At 43.3% G+C, this 18,835-nt stretch overlaps 1 protein-coding gene across 1 annotated transcript in view; it reads right to left on the reverse strand.

Moving 5' to 3' along the window:
• Positions 1–18,835, reverse strand: part of LOC141106652 (alpha-2-macroglobulin-like) — a 242,068-nt gene that overhangs the window by 76,533 nt on the left and 146,700 nt on the right. The window contains exons 26-29 of the mRNA XM_073597595.1: positions 11,897–11,978; positions 9,677–9,833; positions 6,974–7,048; positions 4,514–4,676 (exon numbers count right to left, since the gene is read on the reverse strand). Of these exons, the coding sequence (XP_073453696.1) occupies positions 4,514–4,676; positions 6,974–7,048; positions 9,677–9,833; positions 11,897–11,978 (477 nt within the window). The remainder of the gene's footprint in view (positions 1–4,513; positions 4,677–6,973; positions 7,049–9,676; positions 9,834–11,896; positions 11,979–18,835) is intronic.

Genomic DNA, 18,835 nt, shown 5'->3' on the forward strand with positions numbered 1-18,835 from the left:
TTTATCTTGAGAATTAACCCATATCCATTTGGAAATGTTTTCTTCCATTCCAGATCCTGAGCTAGATACAGGAACGCACAAGCTGGTTCCTGGTGACTGGGTCCTGGTAAAGAAGTTTGTGAGGAAACACACCCCTGAACCCAGATATGATGGTCCTTTCCAAGTCCTTCTGACAACTACCACATCAGTAAAAGTGGCCGGAAGGAACTCCTCTATACATGCCTCTCACTGCAAGAAAGTCCCTGTGCCCGAAGAAGAGGCTGAGGAGACCAAGCCATGATCCTGTTTATCCTTTTTGTTGTGATTTTTACTCAGACCCATCAAACAGGAAGATGGTATAACTTAATTCTGGTATAACTCATCCAATACACATGTTGCCACTTTCATATCCCCTTATAATAAGATACTTCCAGGTACTGATTACAGTGTCCAGTTCAATGAGAGAGCAAAAGGTCCCATGACTGTGTATGTATGTGTCACCGACACCTACTGGAGCAACAACTGTGATTATTGGGGAGCAGTGGGTTGGAACACTGGGGATGAAAAATGGGGGTATAAGCCCGAAACCGCCCAGAATAGAAAGGACAAAAATGGGAAGTCACTCTTAGATAGGATGACAATCAACAAACACACAGATCAATATTTCACCAAAGAGTTCAGACTGACCATTGAGAATCCCAGCCCAGGGGACAGCGGGACCTATGTATTGGGCCTATGGTAGGGAAATGGGTATTACGGTTTTAGAAAACCTTTCCAACTGAAAGACATGTTCAATAACCCAGAGTGGACAGTTCCCCAATCTACATCCAACCTTAACCCCCATAAAGCCTCACATGCAAACATCAGGGGACATGGCGGCCATAGCAGACCCTACCTTTGAGGACACCATGGCTGCAGAAACCGGTTTCTCAGATGTCAACTTGTGGCTCAAATGGATGAGGTACAATGCAGGGAAGCACAACAAGACCAACTGTTATATGTGTGAGGGGCTAAACCACATTCAGGAACAGTGCCCCTTTATGTACTCCCAGAACCTGAGACCTGTGTCCTTAGCCTATTTACCAACACAACCACTAACTACTCCCTGTGTGAGCATTGGAAAAAAGAGTACCCCATAGTCACTAAGGCTCCCAATCCAGCAGAAGGTATCACCATATATTCTGGCAATTACACGTTATGGAAAGTAACATGGAGTGGGAAAGCCCCTTGGAAATTTCACCGAAGGTTACTGTGAGTCTTACAGTGAGGTGTCTGCAGATCTAGTGCAAAATCAAGTTCAGTCCTTAGGGGACGTGTACTGGATCTGTGGAGACTTGAAAATTAGAAGTAGAATGACAGGACAGTGGACAGGAGAATGTGCAATGGCTAAAGCCATAATGCCCTGGCATATTCTTTCAGAGAACCCAGAGCCAGAAGCAAGTGATGTACCAAAAACCCAACAGAAGATGCAGGAGTGCCCCAGCAGGAAGTTTTGACCCCCACATATACATAGACGCCATAGGGGTCCCAAGGGGGATCCCAGATGAGTTTAAAGCAAGAGACCAAGTAGCAGCAGGTTTTGAGTCACTGATTCCCATTATCACTGTAAATAAGAATGTAGACTGGATAAATTACATCTACTATAACCAACAAAGATTTGTCAATTACACCAGAGATGCACTCCAGGGTTTAGCCGAACAGTTGGAAGCGGCCTCACACATGACCTTCCAAAACCGTATGGTCTTAGACATGCTCCTGGCTGAGAAGGGGGGTGTATGTAAGATGATCCCCGAGACCAGCACATGCTGTACTTACATCCCAGATAACACTGGCCCAAATGCTAAAGTGACTTTAGCCATCCAGAAACTTGAGGACTTGTCCAAAGAACTAAAACAGAATTCAGGACTCACCAACCCCTGGGATAGGATAGATAGGAATAGCTATCCTGGTAATGGAGGCTATAATCTGCTGCGTTCTCCCCTGCATCAGGAAGTGTGTGGAAAAGGCTGTTGACCAAACTACCCCCACATTCATGAACCAAGAGATATCAGATGATGATGACGATGTCTATGTAAGGCCTTAATGAAAATTATGATGAAAATTATGTGTTACACACCGTTACACTCACCCTCCCCCAAGATGCAACATCGTAGGGCTATAGGGACAGAAAGCACCTGGCCGCACTCCTCCAGCTGTATTGAGGGGGGTAGTGAACTAGTCGCTGCTCTTTCTCTACATACAGCTTAAAAGAGTTGCAGATAGGGATGGGCTGGGTGTAGGTCTTTCAGTGTGAGGGACAGTTTTGTGAAATAAGCATTTCAAGGGGGAACTGTAATGGATGTGACTATGAGTGTTATGGTGAAATGCCTATTTCCAGTATAACCATATAGATACAAGTGCTTACTTCAGCCTCTGCTATCAGCCTTAACCATATTCAATTAGATGTCTGCCAGCTTACCCTCCCCCTTCATGTGGAACAGAACTGCAAGAGTTAAGAACAAGTTAAAGAAGATTGCGCCTGTTTTAAAGAACTGGAGACAAGACACCCTATTTAGCTATATGTCCGCATACATTTGTCTTATTTGATATTTGATTTGATAACAAAATATCCGGCTCACGGTATATTAGCCGGAGTCCAGGAAGTAATAAAGCAGAAGTATCAATCTACTGAACTCATGTATGTCTCAGTAATTTACTTAAAGTGTGCACACTTTTACATTGAAGGTTAATTTGGCCAGGGGGACAGAAACAAAAGTACTAAACGGTTCTGGTTCGGTCCAAAACACAAGCAGCAAACATATCATAAGAATTTGGAGACTAACCAGACCAATACACATGAGTATTTTCAGGATGAAAAAGTTGGACGTGTTTACATGCTAATTTTTTAAATGTCTAAATGGAGTGTACCCTTAAAGGGATGAGCTTTATCCAGGTTAGCATAAGGCTGGAATTCACATTGTAAACATTGTCTTTCTCTTTGGATAGAGGCTATTGTGATGCCAAATGGACACCCAAAAAACTGTGTGATAAGACACAGGGCAGCCTTGTTGTTCAGAATTCATAAGTCAACCATGAGATTTTGCACAATAGGAGATACATAGCAGAGTGATCCAACTTCCATAATCCAAGGAGTGCTTTACCAAGAATTACAATTTTAGCTGCATTCCAAAACATTCTTATTGGTACATTGATAGGAAGCTTGTAATCAAATTATCCAACATCAAAACAAAGCATGAAAAACAGATAACCTTTTGATTTAGCCCATCGTAAACCCCATTAACAGGACAATAGACATGCCAGTCTGGCTCCTATAGCCATCATAAAACCTTAAAGTTTCCGAGCTTAAGTAATTAAAACATTATGTAGATATCTATCCTAGCTAATAGTATCAGACGTATCACCTGTCGTAAATAGTTTAGTTGTGCCGTGTACACACAGCTGGACTTTCGACGGACTGAATCACGTCAGACTTTGACGGACTTTCGAAGGACTTTCAACATAATCACACCAAAGTCCGACAGATTCGACCATGATGACGTACGACCGGACTAAAATAAGGAAGTTCATAGCCAGTAGCCAATAGCTGCCCTAGCTTCGGTTTTCATCCATTGGACTAGCATACAGACGAGCGGAATTTTCGACCGGACTCGAGACCGTCGGAAAGATTTGAAACATGTTCCAAATCTAAAGTCCGTATGATTTTCATCAGAAAAGGTCCGCTGCAGGTCCGATGAAGCCCACACATGGTCGAATTGTCGGATGGATTCGTTCCATCGGACCAGTTTGGACGAAAAGTCCAGCCGTGAGTACACGGCATTGGAATAGTTAGCGAATACACATCCCTGGCTGACTCAAAACTTCAGGGTATTTCATAACTCCTGAGATGTTAACAGTACAGCCAGAATAAAGACATTTTTACCTGTATCAATGAATTAGCAGCATTTTAAACCCAGACACCACTATATTAGAAGGTACTGGAGGCAGATTGGACACAAAACATTTACTAGGTAAAACAGGCATCTGATACCCATCATATTTGTATTCATCCATTAGGTAATTTCATACTAGACAATAATATACAAGTTACCAGACTGTAACTTGTAGGTATTGCAATATAATTATACATATATAAAACTATATCCGTAGGAGTAGTAGCTACAGGGTCATAAAAGCTGTGCCAGTCCTCAGACCTCTTGATTGATTAGATCATTTCTGTCCACACCCTCCTCAGGGACCAGAAAATAAATACTATGTGCCTTCAGTAAATGAGAGTATCATTGTCATGTATCGGTGACAATGTGGTGTGAGTTTGATGAGTCATTTGTCACAAGTTGGTGAAAAAGGCCTTACTCTGATCCCACATTTATCACAGTTATGTTTGATTTTTTGCACTAGACATACAGGATTGCAAACCCCCCTGACATTATGTAATAATGTTATTTAGTATGTACCATATATACAATTCAATAATTTATATATGTACAGTAAACCTACTTCTTACCTTTTATTAATATGTAATAAACCTCTAACTTACCGCCAATCACAGCCTTTTCTTCCAATTTTTTCAACAAGTTCTCCCTGAGCTCATTATCTCCAGAAAGGGTAAAGGTGTAGGCCATCAGAGCCATGGTGTATACATTGGTGACTTTTACAGCTTCCTTCCGCAGACAGGTCACAGCATCTCTGACAAAAGGTTCCTGCAATTATACATAGAGTAGTACTTGATTCCCAACCTTTTCTGTAGCATTTTTAAGTGGGATAGAGTATTACAGCCATTGTTCCATGGGGTTGATTTACTAAAGGGAAATACATTGTGAACTGCAAGTGTCCTTGCGTTAGATCCTAGTAAATGAGGAGAAAATCTGCTAATTTCTATCATCCAATTGCGTGCAAGCAAAAATACTTTATTTTTTATTTTCCTTGCATGTGATTGGGTATTCTTTGCAAAGTGGAGCTTTACCTAATTTACTAAGCTCTGGAGCAACTGCACTTGCAGTAGACAGTATATTTGCCTTTAGTAAATCAACTTCCATGTGTCCACAGCTTTTTTCTGCATGATGCCTCTGGGGGTTATTTACTAAAGAAAAATGAACTTTGCACTGAAAGTGCACTTGGAAGTAAAGTCACGGTAGAGCCGAGGGGGACATGCAAAGAAAATAAAAAACAGCATTTTAGCTTGCACATGATTGGATGAAGAGCTTCCACTCATGTCAGATCTACCCCTTAGATTTAGAGTGACTGCACTTGAAAGTGCACTTGCAGTGCAAAGTGGAGTTGCCTTTTGTAAATAACCCCCACTGTCTTTACCAGCCACATATCTGCATCGCTACCAACTATCCCTGATTTTGAGGGACTGTCCCTGATTTGGAACAAAGTCCCTCTGTCCCTCTTTCCTCCTCATTTGTCCCTCATTTTGGTCTGATCTATATAATTGTATATAAATTGCACTTTTTTTATTTCAAAAAGTGTTTCCCAGTGCTAAACCTTTCATCCAATTTCTAGATTGCTGCATTTGTAAATTTCAAAAGCCAGTATAATGGAAAAGTAATGGTAAAAAAAGCACTTATGGGTTTAACCACTTGCCGACCGCTGCACGCCAATATACATCAGCACAATGGCAGAGGTGGGCAAATGGGCGTACCTGTAAGTCCCCTTTAAGAGGCGGGAATAGCAGGCGCCCGCCACATACAGCGTGACCGTGCCTGCGGGACCGGCGGACTCTATGTCCGCCGGTCTCCCGGTGATCATGTCACAGAGCCACAGAACAGGGAAGTGCCTATGTAAACAAGGCATTTACCCGTTCTGCTTTGTGTCATGACAGAGATCACTGCTCCCTGTCATTAGGAGCAGTGATCGCTGTCATGTGAGTTTAAGCCCTCCCCCCCATAGTTAGAATCACACTTAACCTCTTCATAACCCCCTAGTGGTTAACCCCTTCCCTGCCAGTGTCATTTACACAGTAATCAGTGCATTTTTATAGCACTGATTGCTGTATAAATGACAATGGTCCCAAAATAGTGTCAAAAGTGTCCGATGTGTCCGCCATATAGTCGCAATCCTGATAGAGATCGCAGATCGCCACCATTACTATTAAAAAAAATAATAATAAAAATGCCATAAAACTATCACCTATTTTGTAGACGCTATAACTTTTGCGCAAACCAATCATTATACGCTTATTGTGATTTTTTTTTACCAACAATATGTAGAAGAATACATATCGGCTTAAACTGAGGAAAAAAATATATATATATATTTTTGGGGATATTTGAAAAGGAAAAAATATTGCGTGCTTTTCAAAAATGACGCTCTTTTTTTGTTTATAGCGCAAAAAATAAAAACAGCAGAGGTGATCAAATACCACCAAAAGAAAGCTGAATTTGTGGGAAAAAAAAGGACATCAATTTTGTTTGGGTGCAACGTCACATGACCGCGCAATTGTCAGCTAAAGTGACACAGTGCCGAATCACAAAAAGTGCTCTGGTCAGGAAGGGGGTAAAATCTTCCGGGGCTGAAACGGTTAAGTAATCAATTTTTTTGTACAATTCTCCATTAAAGGGGTGCGGCAAGGGGCCTTTCCTATGCCTACATACTTTTGCTAATAGGTATCCCTTGTTCCCATCTCAAGAAGTTTGGGGGTATGTATCTGATATGGGAAAACAACAACACCCTTTATCTACAGCTGGAGAAAAATTAGAGCAAATGGTCTCCAGAACATCCGTACCATTTTCAGTAAAATCCTACTTTTGGATTCTAATTGGTTACTTAAAGTCATTGTATTTTGCCCATTCAGATGACATTTTAAATAATTCTTAGTTATGTCTCATATACTCTCACATGATATACGATCTCCTTTGTGCGACTTTGGTTTCCCTTGTGCCCTAGTATCCGCAAGGAACATTATACATGCTGTTCTAAGAGATCAGTCACATTCCCATAACCATTCTCTTTACAGTAATGTAAATCAATGCATTAACTGTACTTTGTTACTTACTTCAATAGATAAACCAATTTCCAGCAGTGCGATTGTAACATAAACAGATAAAGAGATATCATCTTCCACACCTCCCTGTAACAAAAAAACACAGCCTCATCTTAAAATATGAACATTTAAATTGAACTGTTAGGAGCACAGCTGCCAGTGTCACTCTGGTCACCAGTGGGATTGTCCCAACAGTAAGCGGGTTCCAGTAATTAGTGACCAAGGAATGATGGCTCCTGAGAGGTTATTTAGCCCTACTTCAGGAGCCACACATTGGGGTTGATTTACTAAAGACAAATAGACTGTGCACTGTGCAAATGCAGTTGCTTCAGAGCTTAGTAAATGAGGAAAAGGTCTGCGCTGACTTCCATCATCCAATCATGTGCAAGCATTTTTTTTTTATTTTCCTTGCATGTGATAGTCTTTGCAAAGTGAAGCTTTAGTTCATTTACTAAGCTCTGCAGCAAATGCACTTGCAGAGTACACAGTCTATTTGCTATTAGTAAATCAACCCTATAGTCTCATTATTTTACCTGTGTACCTGCACACTCTGCAGCTGTTACACCCTGTACTTGTTACCTGTTGAGGTCCCCATTCTTGCTCCCTCCCAGATAGCAAGGATAACTTGCTACAAATTTGTGACAGTTTTGAATTTTATTCTGTAAATCTGTTATTATACTTGCAGAGAACTTGAAGCACAAGTTCTAGTTGACACTTTTCCAATTTGCAGCAAATTTGCATGGCAATTCTCTAACAAGAGTAAAGTTGTAGTGGTGAGTCTACAACAAGAGCTCTGTAAGTCTACAGCATGAAAATTCAGCCACAGTGACCCCCTGTGGTGGGATGACTATTGCACAACTTAACTGAACCAGAACTTGCACCAGACTTGCAGAATGTTTGCAAAGAAAGTTGACCTGGAGTCATGCAATGTGGACTTGCTGCAATTGTGTAACAAACTTGTGAAGCCTGGTAAGCCTAGCAACAGCTTAGCAAGTCATTTTCAAACTTGCAGCTCAATTGCTTGCTATATGGGCTATTACTTTGTACCTTACCCTGCTCTGTCTGGTCCCCGATTCCCCATCTCTGTTTGTACATAATTACCGTATTTTTCGGATCATAAGACACTTTTTTTTCCCCAGAAATATGGGGGAAAATGTCTCTGCGTATTATGGTGCGAATATACAACAGGCACCGCCCCTGTCCCCACTGGCACCGCCCCCTGTCACCGCCGGCACTGCCCCCCGGAATAGAGGCAGGAGACCGGGGGACAGACATCCAACCCCCCCCATGGGCGCCGGGCGATCCCCCTGCTCTGCCAGACACAGAAAACCTAACATTCGGCTACTCAGGCTGCTCTGTCAGTGGATGGGATAACATCAGGTAAGGCTGTGTTTGTGGCAATGGTCACTCTGCATTATTGGTCACTCTGCACTAATGGTCACTCTGCATTAATGGTCACTCTGCAGTCTGCATTATTGGCAATGGTCAGTCTGTGTTTATGGCAATGGTCAATCTGCGTTTATGGCAATGGTCAGGCTGCATTTCTTTGTCACTGGTCAGGCTGCATTTCATGAGCACTGGAAAATATTTTAGTACACCATTTGGTTCAGAATATTTTTTTTCTTGTTTTTCTCCTCTAAAACCTAGGTGCATCTTATGGTCAGGTGCGTCTTATGGTCCAAAAAATACAGTAGTTAGGCAGCTAATTTCATGATTTTCACATGTGTTCTTTGGGTTGCATATAGATTGCTGTACTTATGTTTTACATCACTTGTGTTATTGTGTTTAAATTAAATTGTATGTTTTTAGTTAGATTTTAGTCTGGTTTCTTCCATGTGGTTTCCACATAACTAGCCTTACTAGTACCGCAGGATACTAGCATGTTGTATCTTGATATTAATACTTTTATTAAAGGTCACTGCTTTAGCTATCATGCCCTCTATGGGCTTAGCAATAAAGAAGATCCAGTCATTACTTCCCACATGATTCTCTCATTTAAGCCCCTCAACTTCAGGATTAGCAGCTCAGACCCTGGAGCTTCCCTTCCCCCTGAAATACCACCACTGCAGCCTCCATGGCCATTATGAGCCACTATGATGGAGATACAGTCATGGTTGCTTGTTTGACAGCCCTCCACCCGGTAGCTCTCCCTCTGCAATTATAGTTTTAAACATTTAGCATAAGTACCTTTTCCAGGTGGATTTTGGCCAGTGTTGTAATGACCCAGGGTCTTTTCTCCTCTCTTCCAGCACTGGTAGTGGACGGTGAACAAATGCCCTACATCTCCCCACTCAATCCCCACTGCACTTACCTTCATCCATGCAGCCTGGTGCAGCAGTCTTGGTGCTTGAAAACCATGCTGTTCTTTCTTTTATTTCACTAGAGAAGCTGGGACATATGATAGCAGTTCTGAATGGTCAACATGGCATGTGACCATGTTGACCAATCAGAACTACTCTGATCTGTCCTGGCATCCCTAGGGAAAGAAGAGGAAGAACATTTAGATTTCTAGGTAACATTCTAAATAAATAAATAACCTGGATGTAGAGTTGGGAGAATACTATAGTTAAGTAAGCTTTACACTTAGTGGACACATTGAAGATGTAGTTCAAGGCAGTATACCTCCTGTTAATGATCACCACATACAAATTGCTACAGTCCTCCTCAATGCTTTTCTGTCCAGGCAGTGCCAACAGTACAGAGCAGAGTGTTTACCTTCATTGCATTATTGAAAAGCCTTCCCACGCTGTTGAAGCAGCCTGACTCATTACGAGTGTTCTTTAGCCAGGTAATGGATTCGTTGAGGTGACTATCATGTATAAATATGTAAGGCTGAGCTTTGCTGTAGGACTTCACCACAAAGGCACTTAGCCTGTAGAAAATTGTTCAACGTTAAACAACAATTACTACAACTAGTGTTTTGCTTAACCGCAGTACAGAAGAGTCAAGTCACTAACTTTTGTGGGGAAAGGGGGGTCTGGCAAAGCTGTGTAAATCTTAGGAAAGGATGAAAAAAAGAAAAAAGAAAAATCCTTTGTAAGGCATAACAAATCTTACAAATGTATTGTAATTGTGTACTTAGCTGTTTGCCCGGAGTTCAGTTTTAGGCATGAAACAAGGCTTGTATGATCACAGAGCAAGAAGGAATACATCCAAGAAGATTTATGTATTTACACATAGGCAGCAAGAAGTTAAGCCGACCATACATGGATCAAAATTTGGCTGGTTCAGCAGGGACAGCCAAATTTCGATTCACGTATGGGATAGCTTGTTGTACACAATTCAATCTATTGATTAACTTGTGTAAGCAAATCAGAACATCTCTACCTTGGAGGTCTATAACCCTCTTCTACCTTTCTTCACCAAACCACTGGAATATACAGCCTCTAAAGCCTGGAGCAAGGACATCCCTCTAGACAACCTTTCTTACTTATTATTAAAAGGCTATAAAACAACCTTGAAAACAATATCAAATGAATCCTGAAAGGAAACTCAATTTAAACTACTTCATAGAGAGTATGTACCCTACACCACACCACAGGATTCGCCTAGTGCGAAGCTTTGCCCTCTTTGTAAGGAACATTGTCTTATGCCCCGTACACACGGTCGGACTTTGTTCGGACATTCTGACAACAAAATCCTAGGATTTTTTCGGACGGATGTTGGCTCAAACTTGTCTTGCATACACACGGTCACACAAAGTTGTCGGAAAACTCGATCGTTCTGAACGCGGTGACGTAAAACACGTACATCGGGACTATAAATGGGGCAGTGGCCAATAGCTTTCATCTCTTTACTTATTCTGAGCATGCGTGGCACTTTGTCCATTGGATTTGTGTACACACGATCGGAATTTCTGACAACGGATTTTGTTGTCGGAAAATTTTATATCCAGCTCTCAAACTTTGTGTGTCGGAAAATCCGATGGAAAATGTGTGATGGAGCCTACACATGGTCGGAATTTCCGACAACAAGGTCCTATCACACATTTTCCGTCGGAAAATCCGACCGTGTGTACGGGGCATTACACTGTTCCACTGTCTATGGTCCTGTCCATCAATAGCTGTGTGCTGGAACCAAGTTCAGTCTTACGTGTTAGACATAAGTAAGGTCACAATACCCATGAATGCCACTCTTATGCATTTTGGTTGTGACCAATTAACTCCAGATAAAGGGGCCCATACCCACTCTAGAACTCATCACCTTCCTCAATGGATTTCCATCTGTTTACTCACAGCTCAGAGGACTATCCTCAAATATTGGTTATCATCTCAACCCCCCTCCATTACAGGGGTAAAGAGGGAACTGAAACTGCTGCTATACAGAGAACAACTAGAGGTATGGTCACACAAATCGGGCTGGGAAAAACGTTTCTCCCAATGATGGCAGACTTTCATAAAGGCAACTCTCCAGGAACACAAACAATTATCCTTACAGTCTCCTTACCTTTACGAGATATGGCATTCTACATATCACAATCTCAACATTGAACTTACCTCTCCAATAGATCCAACAACCTCATCACCTACAGCCAGATTGAATATAACCAACAAGGTGATACTCAAAGACGCTCTGAGACACTCCCAGCTGGGTGTAACGTGCATTGGAGCACCCAAAAGTGTCAACAGTTCCCAAATGTTTCAGAGCATCTCCGAGTGTCACCAGTGCCCCCACACCTCTGGCCACATACAGTACTGCATACATCAGCGCCCCGCACCTCTGGCTACATACAGTACTGCATACAGCGGCACCCCTGCACCTCTGAGTTTCCATTATTTTTTATGGAGAAACTTGCATTGATATATGAGTGCTTTGGATTACAAGCATGCTTCTGGAACCAATTATGCTTGTAATCCAAGGTGTTACTGTACATTTATTTTTTTTCTGGATTTCAGCACTCTATCAGCAAATATCCAGTAGAAAAAATGCACCTACCATGTGTTTCCCTGTGGGTCATTCTGACCGAAGGCGCTATAGGACCCGTCTTTGCGTTTGTATGTCAACTGCCGCTGAAATCCTGTAACAATCAAAAGTATAGAAGATTTCATTCAGAGATGCCACATATCACAATTAAAACCTCACTAATGGCTGCTGTTAAATATGCCCATGCAGTTGGTTCTACCTTGCACTGGATGGGTTAAATGCTCTTTTGGTAATGGGGAAAAGGAGCAAGTACACATATTCACCTTATTCATTTGATCCCCAAGCACCTTATTCATAACTCCCGCATGCTTTTTCCTTTCCCCGGACGCTGTTTAATTTTGTTGCCTGGCGAGTTGCAGCTCTCTGATATCATCATATACAGCCCTGCCTTGTACAGGAGGACAGCGAGGGCCCGCTCACATTCCATAATGTTGAACAACGGAGAAAAGGGAGAAGAGCAGTAACTGCTGGGGGAGCCAGGAATAAGGTAAGTATTTGTACTTTTTCCTTTGCCCCCTAGCAAAATGAGCATTTACCCATGCAGTGCAGAGTGAACCCACAATATGCAAATTTAACAACAGCCTGGAGTTGGAATTTAACATCTCCATTCAGCGTGTAATACATTACAGAAGCCCTAAAGACCAAAATCAACTGAGAAAAGATGCAACAAATAGAATTAAAGTATATTTTTAATGCAAACACAGTGAAAATGCAAGGTAAAAATGCATAGTTGAAAATCTGCTTTATCCATTTTGCTTATGTTAACTATGTACCTTTTTGCAGATTCTTTTCCAATATGTGTCCTCAGCATTAGTAAGAGGGGGTTAAGAAGTTACTACTGATTTATATGTAGTGCACACCGTAAGGAGCCGCAAGTATAAAGGGATCCCCCACTCTGCACAGCCAGGCACACCGCATCTTCACAACACACTTTAGTCAGAAGAACAGTCTAGTGCTGGTTTTTGTATTTTTATTAGTGGAATAAACTTGGATAGGGATAGGAATATTATGGGATGCCCACTTGATCAAGGCAATAGAACTCTTGAGGGACACAACTATATACAGTCCATAGATACAGTTCTCCTCTACCTCCAGCACAAATCTTGCCTGTAGAACTACAGTGCCTGCCCACGAGAATGTGTTTCCAGTGCAATCCCATCGCGCTAGTTCTCGGCGACAGGGTACTGTACATCTCGCGCTGGCTGCAATAGGAAAAACACATTTTCCTATTGCAGCGAGCGCGAGAGGGAATTCCCCTCCAAGAGCATATCAGGCCCTTAGGTCTGGTATGGATTCTAAGAGGAACCCCATATGCCTTAAAAACGGTGTGGGGGTCCCCCCAAAATCCATACCAGAACCTTATCTGAGCACGCAGCCTGGCCGGTCCGGAAAGGAGTGGGGACGAGTGAGCGCCCCCCCTCCTGAACCGTACCAGGCCGCATGCCCTCAACATTGGTGGGTGGGCACTTTGGGAAAGGGGGGTACCCTGCGGCCCCCCTACCCCAAAGCACCTTGTCCCTATGTTGATGAGGGCAAGGGCCTTTTCCCGACAACCCTGGCCATTGGTTGTAGAGGTCTGTGGGTGGGGGGCGTATCAGAATCCGGGAGCCCCCTTTAATAAGGGGGCCCCCAGATCCCGGCCCCCCCAGCCTATGTAAACGAGTATGGGGGTACATCATACCCCTACCCATTCACCTTGGGACTCCTCCGCTCTCTCTGGCCTCTTCTCCCGCTCTTTTCTCCCGGTCTCCAGTTCTTCTCCCGCTCTCCAGTTCTTCTGCTGGTCTCCTCCTCTATCTTCTGCTCTTTTGCCGCTCTTTTGCTAGTGTTGGCCCGGTCTTTTCCTGTCGTCTTTTTCCCTCTTCTCTTCTTCTGATGTTGACACGACGCTCTCTCCTGTTGTAATGCCGTGTGTGTGGTGCGCAATGACTTGTATAGGCATGGGGTGTGGTCACCGGGTGATGTCACTGGGTGACCCCGCCCCTTATGATGTCACTGCCCGGGGCGTGATGGGACTGTGACATCATAAGAGGCAGGAAGTTGCAAGAGACCCCCGGAGCTGCCTGCTGTTTTTATTGACACTTTTTTCCCTAGGTGAATGGGTAGGAGTACGATGTACCCCCATACTCATTCCCATAGGGTGGGGGTCGGGATCTGGGGGCACCCCTTATTAAAGGGGGCTCCCTGATTCCGATAAGCCCCTCACCAGCAGACCCTGACAACCAACGTCCAGGGTTGTTGGGAAGAGGCCCCCGTCCTCACCAAAATGGGGACAAGGTGCTTTAGGGTGGGGGGGCTGCAGGGCGCCCCCCTTCCCCAAAGCACCCACCCCCCATATTGAGGGCATGCGGCCTGGTACGGTTCAGGGGGGGCACTTGCTCATCCCCACCCCCTTTCCTGACCGGCCAGGCTGCAAGCTTTTTCGGCGTAGGGGTTCCCCTTAGAACCCATACCAGACCTAAGGGCCTGGTATGCTCCTTGAGGGGAACCCATGCCTGTTTTTTATTTAATATTTGGCGCAGAGTTCCCCTTGATGATTCATACCAAACACCTGTCAGCAATGCTTGTCGCTCATCGGGAAAGGAAAAAGCATATTTTTCCTTTCCCGATGAGCGAGCCAGCTTGGCACTGGCTCCCACGACGGGGCTCGCAGGTGTCAATCTCACCGATAACAGCAACGAGATTGACACAATATCACGGTCACCTACTGTACAGGACCAGTTGGCACACTGTTTTGATGATCTGATAAAGGCTCAGTCAGACCAGTAGCAAATGTCTCTTACAGATCCCTTGTTTGTGTAGCAAAGTCCTAGTGCCCAGCTGTCCTCCTCCTGTGGCTACTGATCCCAGTACCACTTCTTCAGGCACTGCCAACCCACCTGGCTGCAGCTGCCTCTTTCTCTAGCCCTCCTGGCTACTTCTCCACAGTCCTCCCAGACTGACTCTGCATCCATCCCAGACTGCTTTCACCCAGTCCTCTCAGGCATGCCTCTCAGTCCTCTCCTCTCCGAGCCCAGGCCTGCTGTCACCCCCCCAGACTGGGGGGTACCCTCAAGGGCCACCAACAGCCTAACACTCCATCTCCAGCTTGCACCCGAACTTCTCTGCCCCAGCTGGGCTGACCATAAGTATTTGAGGGGGCCTGCCCTCTGCCAACACACTGTTGGGGATTGGTAAGGGCCCTCATAAATACTCCAGGCAGCTCCTCTTTACCGCCACTAGAATCTTCTCCAAATTTCTAGAAGTAGTGGGAGGTCTCAGAAGTGTAGCCTGGCTTGGCTGCCAGCCAAGTCTGAACAATTTACCTACTCTAACAAGAATCAATTTCTAGAGAATGCTACACTCAATAACCCCTCCCCCGACGTTCAGCATGTCCCCATGGCTTGGAAATTTGATAAAAAGCTCCTGGGCCCAGGAGCAAGGGCATACCTTAAAAATACAGTTTTAGGAGGGAAAAAGGGAAGCAACTTGGATGGGGCTATGATACAAATAAATTAGCAAGTGTAAAAATATACGTATAAGCATACTTTTTTTAAATTCTGTCAGCAGGGGGTTATGATCCTGCTGGCAGAAACAAAACATTTGAAAGCAGAACATTTTTTTTCTTTTTGAGTCCCTGGTAGGAGGAGCCCCTCCCTTTGTCAGGCTAAGGCATGTTTCATGATCTAGGCCTCACCCGAGTTCATCAGTGGGAATAATTCATCCAGCTGGCATAGGTCAGAGTGGCAGGCCAGCATAGTCCGAAATGAGCAGTAAAGCAAGAAACAGGCAGCAATCTCCCATCTGTCCATGTGACAATCTCTGCCTGTGAGCTGCACACTCCAGCAGTCCTTTACGTATTCAGATCCGTATCAAGCAACCTTCTCATGCTGCCATAACCTTTCTGACTGTGACAAAGTGGCTTCTAGCTGGCCGTTCCACCTTCACAATCACCACACTGTCCTTGTAAATAGCTCTCCCCAGCCTCCATTCTTAGTGAATGTCCTGAAAACAAGCCCAGGTCTCCTCACAGGCTGGCACCCGCAAAGGCTTAGGGATATGCAAGTATTCCCATACCAGTTCATCTTCCCACTCTCTCCAGGAATTCTCTATGATGTCCATGAAATCAGGAGGGACATAGGAATAGTCCAGACCCCACTCTAAAGCTGTCTTGCCCTGAACCTCCCGCTGGAACCTGGAAAACCTGGGCAGCTCTCTGGGTTTCACTTTTCCTGAAAGGACACATGCACTGAGCGACCGTAATACCCATTGCCTGTATTCAACTGCTCTGGTCTGGGTGGTTGAGGGTCTGTTGTGCTTCTGTGGCTTCTCTGGTCCCTTTAGCTGGATCTGGTACATTTAGCACCTCTACCGATGCCTCTTCCTGCCTCTGAGTGGGTCCTCATTCCCACCCCTCCCCCTCTGAGCTGCTGTGGGACAACCAGTCTGCAAACTCGTCATCCATGGGCCCAAAGTGTGCCTAAAGTCTAGGTGAACACCAATCTATGTCCCCCCACTACCACTCCCCGCTGGCTCACCCGAAAAGCTGGAAAGGTTGGTGGGTGCACTTCAGGGATGTAATCTAGCTCAGACTCTACCCTGCCTTGAGCGCATGATTCCAGGCCCTCACCATCCTTCCGGGACTTCCGGAGCTGTAAAATGCTAAAATGCACAGTCCTGATCACAGGTCCACAGTATAGCTTAGTGACTCCTAGTCGCTAGATATCAACCTGGTAAGAGGTTCGTCACAGTGCCTGTACCGGATCCAGGCAATTTTAAACTGCGTAAAGGGTTCTTTACTATTGGAGTGGTAAAGATATGAAACTACCTTTGGACTGTTGGTGGTATCAGTGAGGAGTGTAGATGATTTAAAAAACTTTTCGATATTTATTTTAGCAAACGCAATATACAGTAATATGGAAAATAGTAGTGGCATAAACACACACACACAGTAGGAGATTTACTCAAGCTGGTGCATTCAGAATCTGATGCAGCTGTGAATGGTAGCCAATCAGTTTCTAATTTCAGCTTGTTCAATTAAGTGTTACCAATAAAACCTAGAAGCTGCTTGGTTTTTATGCAGAGTTGCACTAGATTTTGCACTTTCCAGCTGTAGTAAATAACCCCCACACTCAGGTTGAAGTGGATGAACTGGTATCTTTGTTCAACCTCACCAACTATGTAGCTTTGTACCTAGGAGTGAATGTAGACTCTGCAGTTGCAGCTGCTTTCATTGTTATTAGGTTGAGTTCCTACTGGTGCGATGCCAGACAACGCATGTGATTTGCACCGCATTGCTGCGCACATCAGATGCGATGTCTGTGCGATGCAAATTCAGCCATACAATTTGTATGGATGAAATCGCATCGCATTCGGACCAAAATGGTGCAGGACCCTTTTTTTGGTCTGTCCTGGAATCAGATTGCATGGGTGTTCGCGCCCCATGCGACCCGATTCCTGTCCGATTTTACAGTTTGCACACTGCATTCTGAGAAACAATTTGGGGGTGTCATTAACTTTACATTGTTACCCGCAGTAGACATGTGCACTGCCGAAAGATGTGTTTGCTTTAGTTTTATTCGTTTTTCGGGTCATTCGTTATGATCGAAAATTCAAAAATTCAAAGATAAATCTGAAATAATAACTAACTAATAATAACTAACTATTAAATTATAGGTATTGGAATTTCCTTTCAAATTTGGCTGTTATGCAGGCCATACATGGTCAAATTTCTAAAGAATTTTCTTAAGACATTTTGTGCGTATTGTGATCCGATGGTGCCACCATTGATTTAGAAATTCGACCAACCAAGCCTTAAATTTCACCTCATGTTGCTACAGAAAAGAATTTTCATGGCAGGGAATTTTCCTTTCTTTCCGGGAATTTTCTTTTCTTGCACTCACGTGCATTACTTTTTCTATTACATTTCTCGCACAAATCTCCCATCATTGATTAGATAATAGTTTGTATTTCAAAAAACTTCCAACATGTCCTGTTACTCAAATTCAATGGCCACACGAAAATCGGATTTTGCTGCAGCCCACTAATGGTGCAAAATTAGAACGAAAATTCTTAGATAAGGTTTTCGAAAGAAAATTCTTTAGGAATTCGACCCATGTATGGCCAGCCTTAGTGAATGTACCGAATACAAATTTATCTGAAGTTACGAATTATTAGCATGTGCATGATGAAAAAATGAGTTTTGTTTCGTTTTGACTCTTTAATCTAGTTATTTTGTTTGGCTCAATTCGGTTGATTCTTTTAATTTTTATTCGGAATTCATATTCAGAATTCGTAGTTGGAATTTTCTAAAAAAAAAAAAAAATGAATTTACTGATTTTTTTCAATTCAAAACATTCAAATTAATAAATATTCGAATCAGTCAAAACAAAAAATGTTATATTGTTTTGAATGCAGCAAAGTGAACAAACAAAAGAAAAATCTTCATCAAATGATTACATTGACTCTTTAAATCACCTTTGGCTTAAAAATAAACAGAATAATTTCGAAATGGTACTCTGATAAGGCACACAGTCTTTGATTTCAGCAATATGTGTAGTTAGAATTCGAGTACAATATAAAATTCAATTCGAATTTCAGTCCGAATTTCTGACATTTTGGTAAAATATGTTTATATTGTAATTTGGGTATTCAGATATATCCAAATCTCCGAATAATGAAAAATTTGTCAGAATATTATAAACCGCAGCAGTTCGCAGAGAGCAGTGTGAACACCCAGATGCAATGCAGGAACCCGCACAGGAATAGCACTGATTCCTGCATCGGACCAGTGTGAACCCAGCCTCACAGTACTGAGATTCTCAGGTGCTAATAATGAAGGCAGATCTTCCTATTTCCAGTCTGTCTGAGAAATATCATAATCAAACGTTTTGGTAAAATTATGCACTAAAGTTTGCAAAAATTCTTACAATGTGTGTAGTTTACCTACAGGTTGTTTTTTATTGAACAAAA

Source organism: Aquarana catesbeiana, linkage group LG08, assembly GCF_042186555.1.
Source record: "Aquarana catesbeiana isolate 2022-GZ linkage group LG08, ASM4218655v1, whole genome shotgun sequence".
Lineage (NCBI taxonomy): Eukaryota > Metazoa > Chordata > Amphibia > Anura > Ranidae > Aquarana > Aquarana catesbeiana.